The following is a 15,330-nucleotide window of genomic DNA, read 5'->3' on the forward strand; positions in this document are numbered from 1 at the left end:
CTTGCCACGGGAGGGAAGGAAGCAGAGAGGAAGGGGCGGGGCCGCGGGGCGGGGCCGGCGGGCGGGGGCGGGGCCGGCGGCTCGGCCCGGGGCACCACGGGACGGGTCTCGCTGGGTCCTGGCGCCCGCCGGCTGGATGCGCGGGGCCCCGCCGGGCTCGCTGCCGGTTCCCGGGCCCGCAACCGGGGAGAGCGGCCGCCGCAGGGCGGGAGGAGCCGGCCCGGCGGGTCTCAGGGCTTCGCCAGTGTCTGCCCTTTGCCTGGGCTGAGGGGCGGGGGGTGCACAGCCCGGAATCATTGCAATAAATGGAAATATGCCCCCAGATACACCAGCCGTGCCTGGGGAGGGTGGATGTCCCAGTCCCGCCATCGCCACAGGAGGAAGAACGATAATTGTGCGGGTCGGGGGTGTGAGAGCCGGTGTGCGCCCAGTGCTCCGCAGCTCAGCACCGCTGGGCTGACAGTTATCAGTATAAAAGCAAAGTCCTGTTCTATAAAGCAAAATGTTACAGCGATTTCTTTAACTCGACATCACACCTTTTTTTAGCACCACTAGCCCTGCAAAGCTGAATTAATTCTTTCCTTGTCCCATACATTAAACATTTTGTGGCCTCTATTGAAGCCGAGGTCACTGTCACAGCAACAGGAGCTGAAGGGCAGGTCCTCGGTTAACCCCAGTCCTTGTGCACAAATGGATCCTTACACCAGATTTACTCCGGATGGATCCCTACACCAGAGTTGTACCAACCTATGTGAATCTGTACCAGCACCACGGCTCCTGAGGGGCTTCTGCCAAACTCTGGCCTAGACGCAGCAGCAAAGCGATGCAGAAGTGACCCCCATTAAGGAGAACCGGCTCTTTGGGGTTCAGCAGCTTCTCTTGGCTGCTCGGGGGGCGAGGTGGCCCCAGAACACAAGGTTAGACATGGAACTGGGGAACACCCATAGCAGTCGGCACGTGTTTTGTTACAAGGGACCCAAATCAGCACCTCAAACCCGAGTCGCAGATGTCGATTTGGACTCTGGACCCCCCAGGGAGCAGCTGCGGGGGCTCTGGGTTTGGGCTTTGCCCGGCCGGCCTCGCCATTTTGCCAGCAGCGAGCTGCGAACTTGACCCCCGCTCGGAGACGAACGGCGTCCGCCTGCTTGCTCATCCCCTTCTTGTCGCCGCAGGACTCTTCCCCGCTCCTCGTGGGCTTCGAAACGCTCTCAGATTTAGCCCAGCGCGGTTGTGACCAGGCCGGGGGTGCGGGGCGCAGCGTGTGCGGTGCAGGCTGTGCGCTTCTCCTACAGAGGGCAGAGGAATATCATTAATTACCAGCGGCGCTCACCGCCACCCACCAGCCGGGCTGGGGGCTTGGAGCCCGGGAGCACCGGCAAACCCCAAACCTCAGCCCCTTCTCAAACACCCTCTGACTCTCCCCATCAGTCCAAATGATACCGTGTGAAGACAATACACTCTGAAGACAACATACACTTCAATTTATATAAAAACTAATGTTTACTAAAAATGCATGTCTCCATTGCAAGGAAACCCCTTGGATTTCATGCCGTTCAGTATTTCAATCCTTTTTCAACTTTTCATACCTTCCATTTATTATCACGGTATGATTGACAGCTATAATGCTCTGCATTATATATTACGTGGGTTTGCCATTGCTGCAGCAATGCAAAATCAGGCACTACTACCTTATTTTTTACTAAGACATAGTTTTATAAAACAGGAGATGTTTTGTCAGGTGTCTTCCCTAGCTTTTTATTCTTTTTCCTTTGAGTTTGTAGGTATTTTGTTTCCAGAGCAAAAGGTGCCATTACAAACAAAGGGAGGAGCCTGGAGAAATAAATCTATAGAAAATTAAGCAGCAGAAACAAGTGGTTACCTGAACAGTTATTTAGGAGCAACTAACCACTCACTTAATCACAGAACTAGTGCCAAGCCCCCCTACGTAATTGCATTTTCCAACCTCTGCACACCTGCAGAGTGAAAAAGGGATGTTCTCTACTCTGGCCCAACAAACAATAAATAGCCCTGTTAATAAAGGGAGAGAGGCATTTAGTGATGGTTAAATAAAACGCGCCCTGTATAATTAATAAAAAATACACAGTGAGTTGCATTAGTCCTTTAGAGTGAAAAAAATGGGCTTCTGGAAGTCAACAGCGTTTCTGCCACTCGCACCCGTGAGGTCGGGATTTCACCCACCGAGACCAATGGGACGATTGTTCAGCATAAATCCCCAACCCAGCAGCACATTGAAATTCACGTGCGTACCACGGTAACTCGAGGGGCTCTGGCAGAGCCTACAGACCCGTTTCTTCTCTGTCCTCGGTGCAAAACGTGAGGGGGAAACATTCTCGGGTCGCCCCAGCTCCCCTCATCAGCCCCCAATTAATTCAATGCTTTTGATAAGGGGGTTTGGTCAATATAAACCACCACCAAGCAGAAAACGCAGCGCGTGGAAGTCACGGATTGTCAAAATATTTCACCAACAGAGTCCCGTTCTTTGCTGTTTATTCTCCCTCTTTTGCCTTTCGCTTGGCAGGGTAATTAAATCAGACTCTCAGGCTCGGTTTTAATTTCTGGTTCACATGCTCTCCAACCATGCTGCGGTGGTTTGGACTCGTCGTCATGCGGGGGGATATTTGTACAAAAATTATATCAATACATTTTAATTTGAGACGATCATGAAAGCCTTTTTATGCATCACGGTGTGTTCCGTAAACCCCTCTGCCTGCCTATAAACTATAAGCAGAAGCCATCAAACTAACTGACATAATTTCTTTGGCATTTCTCCTCTTAATTTTACTTCTTATTTACATGCCTATTTGCTAAAATGGAAATAACACCCTAAACACAGAGCAGACAAACAAGTGCATTTTGAACAGTCTGTACTACAAGAAAACACTTTAAATTTCTCCCACTCAGCTGCTTTTGCTCCCGTCTATTTGTGGAGCTCGGCGTGCCTGTTATTAACTGGTTATTAACATGGATCCATTGTTCAGAGCGTTTCTTTACTTAAATAGGTAACTGGAGAGGAGTGTTGGGAATGCGCTCAGCACCGGGAGCCGCGGGAATCCTGCAGACACCCGCCCCGTTACACCGGGTTTAATTGAATCGCATTGTCAGCGGCAGAATGTGACCCCCGTACCCAGGCCACGCACCGTCCAAAACCAGCTGAGCTGGGCTCTCCCACACTTGGGCTTGGAAATGTCATTTTCCAAACCAGCCTTTTCCTTCTAAATCAGCAACACAATTTGTCAGTGAGAAAAAGAGAAGAGAAAAATATTGGGGGAAAGCAGGAAAGAGCACACATAAGAAATATCCACTCAAATTATGTAGCAGCAAATTTAGATTATGTACATAAAAAAACCCACCCTCCTTATAAATATTTATTACTATTTTTCTTCCGTGTCTTTATTTACTTAAGTATTTCCAATATTCCTCACCCATCACCCATTCAAAAAACACAATTGTTTTAAAGATTTAATCAACCCTTAATGGTTTTTATATCTAAAACCAGCATGAATAGAGTGTGTCTGAATAGATGCACCGCCTGAAGATGCTGCCAGCAGATAGACGTTTTAAAGGCCACCCAGAGACAATTTAAAAACTAGAAGAAAACCTTATTTAGGCAGAGAAAAAGCAAATATCTTTCATCCAACAGAACCATCCCGGTCGAAGCCCACGGGCGCATTCCCTGCACAGACACACCAGCACCGCCGCGCTCCGAACACAACGCGCGGTCCAGCATTTCACCCCAAAACCTCAGCACCATCCCACTCAGGCTCTGCCGACCTCAGGGGGTGTTTTCCAGCCCACACACACAATTTGTGCCGCACAACGATGCTTGAGACACATCGGGACCTTTCGGCAGAGTCACACCAGACCCGTCCTGCAAACTTGGGGCTTCCTCGCTTGGCAAAGCTGAGGATTCCATTCCAACCCACGTGAGAGAGCAGTGGCCTCCTGACGGGCTCGGGTTCTGCAGGAAACAAGCTCGTATTAAAACCAATCAGAAAAAAAAACCCAATCTAATTCTTCCAGCTGCCGAAAACGCTCCCTGAGCAGCGCAGCACGTCAGGCAAGTGGAGCTATTCTGGGTGTGCAGCCACCGCACTGAGCACTCGGAGGGAGCAGCTGTGTCCTCGTCCCCAGGAGGGTCACGCAGGGGCTGGAGGGGCTCGGAGAGTCCAACCATCACACGCACAATGAAACCATGGGCAGCACGTCCCGCGAGCCCACGCACCAGCGGTCAGTGCACAGCAGGGAATCATCGCCCCACGTCCCGCGAGCCCACGCACCAGCGGTCAGTGCACGGTGGGGAATCATCGCCCCACGGGCACCACGACCCCCCCGAGACGGCCCGAGGACGGGGGGGTCACGGGGCGCTCCGCTCGCTCTGAACCCACAGCAGCTCTTCAATTCCTGCGTTACATTTAATGAATTAAAAACTCCAGACACCAACAAACTCCACTTTCTAAGCGTGACCCGTGGTCTATAGCTAAAAGTGCCACAAATACAACTGAAAAAGAAACAGAATCTGGCCATCCCAGAAGGATTTACAAGCAAAATATATTTTTAATGGTCCCATTAATTTAATTTATAACTTGATGGATATTTTGTTGACATGAGGAACACTGAGCACCCCAGTACCACGGCAGACACAAAGAAAAGACCTTCCAGAACCTGCTCCTGCTTCGCAATTCCCTGTTCCCAGCTCAATTGCTTAATCTTAATCTATGCGAATTTATCTACTAGGGGTGGTAACAGAGAGGAAGTCTGCAGTATATTTAATATTGTAAGAACATGCAATGCTTAAATGGAGCACTCTTGCTCAGGGAAAAAATCCAGCCTATGGCAAAAGGAATAATTCCTGAGTATCTGCCACCTCCTAGGATGGCAAAAGTATGTAGATCACCACCGGTATTTTTAAATTATATTTATTTATAGATTTGTATCATGTACCCAGCGCTCAGCATCTGGGTACACATACATATATTAAAATAATATACATCATTTGTCTACAAATTGCAACTGAAGTACATTCTTACTCCTGGGATACAAATCTTTACAAATCCCCAAGTGCTCCCCGAGCCCAGGCCCGAGGAGGCAGATCCAGCAGGCAGGGGACGGGCTGCAGCAGCATCCCGGGCCACAGCACCGCCACGTGGGGCCAAAACTCACAGCGTTTGTAAAGACACTCGGATTAGCCTTCACAATGTCTCCTGCGCGCAGGTTAACTCAAGAGGAATCATACTTACAACATGCGCCTTGCGCCTTTTCCCCAGCGAACGGCAAACGGGGTTTGCACGAGTCTCGTCTCGCACGTTGAGACACGAGCGTCCCTGGGACAGAGCGACAAGGTGAAGGTCACCGAGACCAGCAGCGGCCGGGGGAGAGAAGATCAAAAGAGAGTCATTACTTCTAAAAAGGCTTTTGAAATGGCATTGCACATCACGGCCACGTCTCCGCTGTTAAACTAACGCGCGCGGGTAAAATCCATCCAGGCAGCACATCCTTTCCGAGGCCCTTCTCCTGCAAACCTCCATTCACCCAACAACGCTCCCGGAGTCAATGGAAACGCTCTTGTAAACAAGGACTTACAAGAAGCCAACGTGACAATGATTTCAAAAGGAGTTTTGACTGGGCGATTGTTGCTGGATTAGGGTCTTCAGAAACACTGAGCTGGCTCTGAAGGGCATGGAATTCAAATTGGTGAAGAGCTGGGTCCCAGGCGGTGACGGGGGGTTCGCTCAGCCCTGGGGATCGGAATGGCCCCCGGTGATGGGAAAACCCCGTGGGAGTGACGGTGGCTCCGAAAAACTGCAGGGTACGGGCCGGCATCCCTTGGCTGACACACCGACCAAAGCGAACCACAGCGCGTCGCCACCCAAATCAACAGGGAATGCGCTGTACAGGCACCGCGTTACGAAACAGCAAACAAAAGAGAAAACCCACTTGGCAGACACGTTTTCTACAAAATGAGCCTGTTTGGTGGAATTCTCATTTAGAAGCATCGATTCGACAATAAAACAGCAGCACAAACGGCGGCATTTATCAACAGCACCGGCACGGGTTAGGGAAAAGTTTGTAATAAACAGATCACCCATTATTTTGCTTATATAAATGCAAACCAGAGCAGCAACAACGCAAAACGCAAATAAATGAGTTAGACACGGAGCCCAGGAGTTTAAGAAGTCTCCCCTGTATTTAATAAAGCATGATTTTTTTTTAAGAAACACTACCAGATCCCTTGCAGATAGATTTTTCTCTTTCTATTATTAAATAAGACATTTTGTGTTTAAAGTGAACTATTGCTTCATGTAGGTGGCCCCTCTGCTGGGCACAGGAACTGGGTGAACAAAATAGAAAATCACCATTGAAAATGACAGATCGTACAACTTTAAAACATTCTTTCTGGGTTTTTACCCCTCGGTCCAAAGGGAGAAATAATTGAATTGCTGGGAATGCTCAATCTGTGTTCTAGTGTAAACTCCTGTGCCTATATAATACAAGAAAGCAGCCAGGCAGAGTCAGGATTCGTTAGGAGACATGGGGATGTGCAGTTATAGTTCATCCCGTCCTATTCACTCAGCAGGTGGAAACATTTACACCAGTGACTTTTCAGCACCAAACCCAGTTCTGTGCTGCCCCGCTCAGAATCACCGCGACTTTCGAACAACCACACACCTGGGATTCTGCAGGAATTTCTATTTAAAACATCAAATCTGTCCCTTCGCACGGCTCCAGGATTTTTTGGTTTGCTCCATTTTTCTCCGTTAATGTGTATCTAGTGCAAAGCAAAACATTCTCCCCCCCTGCCCTCCAGAGAACTTCGGATACGCCAAACGCTATTAAACAATCGGCTCTACAAAAGGATTAAAATGACTTGCATGACATTGAGTTTCCGCTGCGATCAAAGCCACCCAATCAGGAAGAAAAAAATAAATTACCTTTGGAGAATTAACTAAAAATGGGTCAATTAAGAACATAATGTCTGCAGAGATTTTTACAGGTACGTTTTAGCCCATGCAGCCCAGAAGCCGTGCGCAGCGTGGCAGCGGCGCCATCGCTCCTTCCCAGGGCTCCTGCGCTCAACAGAGCCCATTTAAAACTGCCTCGAACACCAAATGAAACACAACTTATCTAAACATCAGATTTTCTAATTTTATTAAAAACGCACAAATTTTATCCAACATGTTTTCTTTCATACAGTGAATGGTCTAATATGCACTGGAGGTCACACAAGCTTAGGTTTATTAGAACAATAAAAGACATATGAGAAATTTAATATATAAAGAAAAAAGTAGCAGCTGTTGACTGCATATTTGACCATAAAATTTAAATATTTTGGACTTTTATTTTAAAGACACAAAAATAAAACCTGTGTGGGTCTATATAAGTCATATTAACAATTCCGTGAATGTTCAACAGGACTAAAAATTAGCAAAGATGTTTAGTTTTTTTTTAACCTTGTAACACTTTTTAAACACCTTCTCGTGTTGCTGGTGCGAAGCACCTTACAGTATTTGTGCTATAGATTCACTTTATTTGGCAACTGTCTGGGTTCCGTGGGGTTTGCTTTGCCTTCTGTAAACAACACCTTTACAAACGAGCACAGTGAACCACAAGCCCTGCGATCTGTTATAACATCTACAGAAAAGAAAAGGAACTATTTTGGTTGGTTGCTCAAAATATTTCGCTTTCGAACAAGAGGTTCTAAAACAGGATTTATTAGTAAAACATTGAACTCCTGAATTTAACGTTAGACGTAAACAGTTGACTGCTTTTAGTTCAATAGAGTCTTTTTGTTTAGCTTTTCTCTCTCTGTGAAGGTAGAATACTTTTTGTTTGTTTGTTTTCAAGTCATTTTCGTTAGAGGTCTGGGCGACCTTTGCTATGATGAGGAGGTTTTGTACGTGTAGCTTTGTGAAGGTAGAAGAGTTGGTGCTGAGGGCTTAACATTTAGTATTTGCTATTTTGGAAAACAAAACAGAAAGAAAGGAAGGAAAAAGAAGGTTGTCCCACCTGGTAGTCAGCAGGCTGAAACGGCTGCAGCTAAAAAGAGCTCCTTGGTGTCCAACTTTCTGAGAGACAAAAATTAACAAACAAATTCAGAATGCCAGAACCATCCTTAACCGGGAACGCTAGAGTTCTTGAAGCTTTTTTTTCCCCTTTTCTTTGACCTTTCCTTCATTCTTTTTTTTTTTTTTTAATTATTTTTTAATTTTTTTAATGAGAATTTTCTAAGGATTGTGGCTCTCAGGATGACATCCAACAGGGTAATCAAACTGACGCCATCCTACGGCATGGCAGCACTTTACTGTACAGCTTCACCAGTTTCTTTGTCAATGGTACAAAAAAGTCCCCTTGCTTGTTTGATACAACCATAACATGGAGATTGTCCTGGTCTAGCGCAAAGCTTGCCTTGGAGCACTTTGGATTCAGTTCGTTCCCAAGGTAATATTGTCTTAGGGCAGGAGAGATGTTATATTAATTCATTTCTGTACACCATAACAATAAGCAGACTAGATGATCATCACTTACTTAGACCCAGTTTGTTTTTTAAAGCTACCACACAGCCGCTTCATTCATTTCTGGTGGATGTGACAAGTGATTGCCGTAGTTAGCACCACCGTTGACGGATATCGAAGAAAATGGAGGACTGGGGCCAAAAACTTCTGCGGACATGGAGTGCAAGGACCCGGGCAGGTTGGGTTCGGGGCTGGGCGAGTCTCCGGGGGGGTGCGACATGATGTCAGTGAAGCGCTGAGCCTCGCTGGAGGGGTGATGTCCGGGCAGGGGGTGATCCATGGCCCCCAGGGGGGTGCCTGACGGCCCCGAGGAGGGCACGAAAGGGAGATCCACGGGGGTCTGCGCTTGCGATGAAGGAGGTCCTTGCGGGAAGAAATCGTAATTGCTTCCAGGGCCGTAATACTCGCTCTGATAATCTGGTGGACAAGGAGAGACGGAGGGAAGGTGACAAACGGGCAAAGTAACCGAGGGGAAGAGACACGAGAGCGCGGGGGGGACATCTGGTTGCCGCAAAATGCCACTCAGAGCCCACTGAACCTGAGGGGGAAACGCGCTACCGGCTTGGCCGGCTCTGCCCGCTTCCCGCGGATCCCCTTCCAGCCGAGTCCCCGCCAGCACCGGGGGCACCGGCACCAAACGGCTCGGGCTGCAGAACTGCCCGGGCCCCGCCGGCAGCGCGGGAATCACGGCGAGGGGGGGCGGAAACCTGCCCGCGTCCCCGGGGAGGGGAACCTGCCGCGGCCCCGCCGGCGCGGATGGCTGCGGAACGGCGGGACGGAGCCGCGGCCGGGGGGGAGCGGGCGGGGAAAGGAGGGGAGGGTGCGCGCATTACCCACCTCCGTAGAAGGAGAAGGGCCCATTGGGAATGAGCTCCCCGGGCTCCAGCCGGTCGACCAGCGGCCGCATCCTGCGCGGGCTGCGGAAGAACGCGTGTCGCCGGGCGCCCAGCGCGCTCAGCTGCTTCATCCGCCGCTCCTTGGAGCGCCGGTTCTGGAACCAGACCTGGGCGGGCGGCGGGAGAGGCGCCGGTCACGGGAGCCGCGGTCCTGGGTGTCCCGCTCACGGGAGCCCCGGACCCGCCGCCGCCTCCCCCGACCCCGCCGGGAACGATCCAACCCCCGCCCGTTTCTTTTGTTCGGGGGCGGCCCCGTGCGGTGCGCACCGAACCGCGCTCCTCCGCGTTCCCAACGGGACCGAACCCACGCGTGACGGCGGCCCCGCGGCCGGGACCTCCCCGCGGCTGCAGCTCGGCGGCTGCAGGTCAAGAATGATTGAGTTAATTCTTATTACCCTGACAAGATTACTCCTAATTACCCTCACACTGAGACTCTCCAATCTAACCTCGTCTTTAATGGTCCTTTAACCCCCCATTACCCCCAGCGCTGCGGGTTTATAAACCTTCTAATAATTCCAGCGCATTGTCATTCTTATTTATCCATTAACCCCTCACATTTATGGTTATTAATTTCGATGCCATTTACAGCTTCTTTAGGACTTTTCTAAAAGCAACGTGCAGCTCTGCCCCAGCCAACCGGCCGGGGCCCGGGGGCTGCGGGGCCGCCACCATAATAACGATTTAAAACGACGGCAGGTCTGTGCCCGGTCCTGCAGTGCGCGGAGCCGGTCCCTCCACGCCGCCGCATCCCCCGGAGCGTGCGGGCCCTGCCCGGTGCCCGGGGGGGCCGCGGTACCTGGATGACCCGCATGTTGAGGCCGGTCTCCTGCGCCAGCTGCTCCCTGATGTGCCGGGTGGGTTTGGGGGTGGCCGCGAAGGCGGCTTTCAGAGTCTCTAGCTGTTTGGCTTTGATGGTGGTGCGGGGTCCCCGCCGCTTGGCCCCCAGGTTCTGGTCGTCGTTTTCGTTGCTGCCTGTCTCCTTGTCGGACACGTTGGCGCTTTCCGAGTCCTTGGCGTCATCCTGGGAGGGGTCTTGGGAGTCGGGGGACAGGCTGGGGTCACTGCCGGTGGTGGCTGGGCGAGAAAAACCGGGTCATGCTCAGCCCTCGGGCGGCCGGGGGGAAATACCGATCGTGGGGGGCAGGATGCGGTACGACCCGGGGAGAGGAGAAAAGGGAGAGGGGAAAACGGAGAGGAGAAAAGGGAGACAAGGGAGAGGACTGGCCCGCACCCTGCGGAGAACCCAGAGCTGAGCGCATCGTCGCCCCGCATCCGCATCCTCGCCCCGCATCCCCCAGCCGCACGTCCTCACCTGAATGCAGGCTGTTTTCTTTGGCAGTATTGCTGTTATTTAGGTAATCTTCTTTGCAGACAAACTTGTTTTCGTCTATGATGTAGAGCTCCTCGCCGGTGGAGAGTTGCTTGTTACACATCATACACGTAAAACAGTTCAAGTGGAACACTTTGCTCCGCGCCCTGCGGACCAGGTCGCTGGGGGAGATGCCCTGGGCACAGCCCGCACACTTGGTCCCGAAACACCTGCGGGGAGAGGCCGGGAGCGGGTGAGCAGCGCCCGCCCGAGCCGCGGGACCCGCCGAGAGCAGCCCGGCCCCGCATCCCCGCACCGCGGCCTCTGCTCGCCCCGCCGAGCTGCATCGCTTGGCCGTACAAAACGAAATTAAATAAAATAAAGCATTTCTCCAAGGCATTCTCTTTTTCCAACGAGAAAATGTCTGAAATTATATCTTAAAAAAAAAAAAAAAAGAATAAAAAAAGGACCCGATCTGGGCAAAGATGAAGTGCTGAAGGATTAATTAAACACCGGGGCTGCGTTGTCCAGGGTTTCCCCTCTGCGCCCTGACACATTGATTAACGACACTCTAATAAACATTAAGCAGAAATTCTTATATGTTATTAATCGGTCAGGGACGCGCGTTGGCCGGAGGAGCTGCCGATAACGGCTCGGCCGGCGCTGCGGAACCGAGGGCCGGACCCGCACTGGGCTCGCTGCCTCCAGCTCTCCGCTCCGCAGGGCTCTGGGCAGCCGGGCCCGGGGCAGCGACGGTGCCGGTGCGGAGCGGGGGGACTCGGGGCAGGGACGGTGCGGGGGCGGAGCGGGGGGGCTCGGGGCAAAGCTCCGGGCAGGGCTCCGCCGCGCCGGGCGATGCGCTGTGCCGGTGTGCGGACAGCGCTCCGCGGCCAGCCCAGCGCCGAGCGCTCTTTGCCGTTATTGCCGCTGTGCGTGCGGACCGGGCGGCACAGGCTGCCCGCATCGAGTCCAGGATTAATTCCGGCACCGTTGCGGCTCGGGGCCCGCCGGGATGCGCGAGGGAAGCGGCGGCGAGCGAGTGTCGGTACCCGCTCCCGTGTCCATCATTCCGCCGGGGATGCCGGTGGGGTCGCCGCCCTCCGGGGCGGCCTCGGCTCGGTTTAACGGGAGGCTCTGGGCCCGCGGAGCCGCGCACCGCCCCGCAGCGGGCCTTCCCCGCCAGGATGGCATCGGCTTCGGCCCGCGGAGCGCTGCGCTCAGGGCCGCGGAAAGTCCCTCCGGGAAACCCCGGCAAGTGCCTCTGCAACAGCGGCGGGGCCGCCCCCGCTCCGCAGCACCGGGCCCGGGACGGGCCGCACTGGGCTGCAACGGGGCCCGGCCCGCACCGCTGGTCGATAGTTTCGAAGCAACTTTTGGGAACTCGAACTCGGCCGGTGCCCGGGGAGCGTGGCCGGGGCTCGGCCGGCGGACCACGACGGGGCGCCCGGGGAGCCCTTCCCTGGCCCGACCCCCGCCCGCCCCGGGAGGTCACCTGGAGAAATAATAACGGTTTCGGGGTGTCTGTGTGTGCACAGGAAGGGACAGGGGAAAGGAAGAGACGTTTGTGGGTCACACTGAACAACGGTGGAAAACATACACACACACCAAAAAAATGAGATGAAAAATGGATGTAAAGAAGCTGCGGCTCCGGGCAGGGGGGTCCGGTACTTACCGAAAGAAGTCGTTTTTGCAGTAAAGCTTGCCTTCTCGCGAAAAGCATTTCTCTGTCAAATTGCATTTACATTCACAGCACTGAACACACTTCACATGCCAAGCCCTGTCCAGTACATTCAACAAAAACCGGTCCAAGATTGGCCTTTTGCAGCCTGCACAGTGAACCATTGTCTTTGGTTATTTCTGAGAGTGGGGGGTATTGGCTTCCCAGATGTCACGCAAAAAAAAGAAAAAATAAATCTAAAAGACACCACCACCGGCGTAGGTTTGCGCTTTTTTATGTTTGTTTTAAACGCCTTCGAGAAGTGAAGGAGAAGAAAAAGAAAGGGAGGAAAAAAAGAAAATCTTCGTCCGAGTGTCCTAGGAAGGATACACAGGAGAACCACCCAATGCCCGAGGAGATCAGCGCTTCGACACAACCGCAGAATCCCGGCCGCTACCAACCACCACAGCAACAACAACGATAATAATAGTAACGATAAAACAACAACGGCTAGAAAGATCGGCGCTCACAAAAATTAAAAATATAAAATAAAAAACAAGCAAAAAAAAAAAGAAAAAAAAAAACCACAACGCCAAAAAGCGAGCGTGATGAGTTTTTCTCAGGTCTGAGGTAGAGCAGTCAGGAGTCAAAGTGCTTTTCCCAAAGAGAAATCAAAAGAGGGAAAAAAAAAAAATATATATATATAAAAAGATAAAACGAGACATGGAGACCCAAGAGCGGTCAGAAGGGCTTTGGCTGCGGCGACATGGCCCTACGCGGAGCGGGCCGCAGTCCTTAAGCGGGGGGGTGGGGTGGCGGGGACGCTCCGCAGCTCCTCGCTCCGTGCTCTCTCTCTCTTTCTCTCTCTCTCTCTCCCTCGACGTCTCGGCGGTACCGTCGCACCCGGCTCCTACCTACCCCCGCGCACCGCCCTGCGCGCTACTCGCGGCGGCCGCCCGCCTTCCCGCCGAGCCGGCGCGGCATCGCCCGGTGCTGCCGGCTTTTGTTCCGCCTCCCGCGGCGGCGGGCGGGAGCGGAGGGGAGGGCAGGAGAGCGGCGCTGCCCGCGCCGTCCCGGCCGCGCTGGGCGCTCTGCATGTTCCCGGCAGCCCCGCGGCCGCAGCCTTATGCACCGCGCGCACACGTCACCGCCCGCCCCGGCCAATCGCCGCCGCCGCTTCCCCCCCCGCGCCCGCCGCACCGCGCCGCCGCCGGACGGGGCGTCCGCGCCCCTTTATAGAGCCGCCGGGGCGCCGCCGGCCGCCTCCGCCCGCACCCGGCCCGCACCGCGCGGCGGAGGGACGGGCGGCCCCGCTGCCGGTCGGGCCTGGCCGAGGCGCGGCCTGCTCGGAGCGGCGCGCTGCAGCGGGTAGGTGTGTCGGTGCGCGGGTGGGCGGGAAGGGGGGAGCGGGGGCCGATCGCTGGGGTCTGGCACCCCCGTAGGGTTACGCATCCCTTATAGGGACGCACCAGCCGGTTCCCGTCTCCGAGAAGCGGAGCGGCTGGTTGGGAAGCGGCGTCAAACGAGTTCCCGGTTTAGTGTGGTTTTTCCCCCACCATTAACGGCGGGCCCCGAGGGCGGGGGACGCGGAGCGTCCCGCGGGGCGGTGCGGTGCGGCTCGTCGAGGAGAACCCCGCGACGGCTCGCCTTTCCCGGGAGAAAAGGTGCGGAAAGGCCGGGACCGCGGCCCGGGACGCTCCGACGTGCCCAGGAAGGGCCGCGCTGGCGAGGAAGGGGCGGCGGGCCCCGGTGCCACCCGGCTGCCGCGGGCAGAGCGACGGAGCCGGCAACTCCGCTGTGATTCCGTTGCCGGCGCTCGCAGCGCCCGTTTGGGGCCGAACGGCACCGGCCGCGGCTGATATTCTTTTTTTTTTCCTTCTTTCTTTTTTTAGCAAATAAAAATTCATTTGCTTTTACCTTCCAGGCGCTCGGTCGGTGGCCGGGGCGGTTTAAAAGGGATGTGATTTCTCTTTCCTTCGCGCTTTGCTGCCCGGCGGGAGCTGCCGCTCCGGGGAGGTGTCACCGCCCGGCAGACGAGGGCAAAGTCCCGGGATTCTCCCGGTTCCCCCCGCGGTGGAGCCCCCGCTCTCACCGTCCTCACTGGCAGCGCCGGGACAGGGGCCTGGGGGAAGCCCGTCCCGGACCCCCAGCATCCCCGCCTCCCCGCGCCCTCACCCACCATCCGCGCTCTTTCTTGAGGGAAAAAAAAAATCGGAGAGAGAGAAATTGGAAAATAAAAAGGAAAACGAAGGCAAGAAACCCCTCTCCAGGGCCGGGGTGTTGAACTGCGGCTCCGCGCCCTGCCCGCCGTTCCGGCCGGGGGGTGGACGGGGTCGGCGGGGGGTGCGGAGCCTGCCCGGACTGGGAAAGCCTGCGGGGCAGTTCCTTTGCCTCGATGCTCCTCCGAGTGTTTAAAAGCGCCGGGGCTACGTCCGCGATTTTCTCCCCTCCTCCCGGTCTCCCTGTGCCCCCCGGGCCGGAGGCGGCCATCACCGCCCCGTCGGGGCCGCGCGCAGGGCGCGCCGGGCTCTCCGCGTCGCTCCGCGTCCCTGCCCTCCCTGCCCAGCTGTTGGTTTGCTTGGCCGCCGCTCGCGGGGATCAATAGAGCCCCGGGTGCCCCCGCCTGCCCGGTCCCCCCGCATATGGGTCGCTTCTCATGCGGAGCGGAGGGGCCGAGGCGGCGCGGGCGGTCCCGCTCCCCGCCCGGGAAGGCGACAGCTGTGGGCTGCCGTCAGGGGACCCCTTCCCTTTGACTGCGGCCCCCAAGTGACATGTGTTGGTGGGGATGAATGAGGGGAAAGAGATGAGCATCTCATGTCCGTCAAGAACCAGTTTTTCACAGCGATTTTTTTTATTTGTTCCTTTCCCAGGCGTTAGCGAAAGCATCTGGTTATCCCCTGCCCCCTCCCGCCCCGCCGAGGCGGGCACAGAGCCCCG

General features: G+C 54.6%; 1 protein-coding gene across 1 annotated transcript; it reads right to left on the reverse strand.

Annotated features, from left to right (window-relative positions):
• Window positions 1-8,568: 8,568 nt before the first annotated feature.
• On the reverse strand, window positions 8,569-13,514 carry LHX1 (LIM homeobox 1; the record flags this gene model as incomplete). The annotated part of the gene is made up of 5 exons (XM_080357020.1): window positions 12,409-13,514; window positions 10,740-10,966; window positions 10,224-10,501; window positions 9,369-9,534; window positions 8,569-8,948 (listed from the first exon to the last, which is right to left on the reverse strand). The coding sequence occupies exons 1-5, from the start codon at window positions 12,576-12,578 to the stop codon at window positions 8,569-8,571; spliced, it is 1,221 nt and encodes a 406-aa protein (XP_080213146.1). The 5' UTR covers window positions 12,579-13,514.
• Window positions 13,515-15,330: the final 1,816 nt, after the last annotated feature.

This window comes from Nesoenas mayeri (genome assembly GCF_963082525.1).
Source record: "Nesoenas mayeri genome assembly, chromosome: 20".
Classification (NCBI taxonomy): domain Eukaryota; kingdom Metazoa; phylum Chordata; class Aves; order Columbiformes; family Columbidae; genus Nesoenas; species Nesoenas mayeri.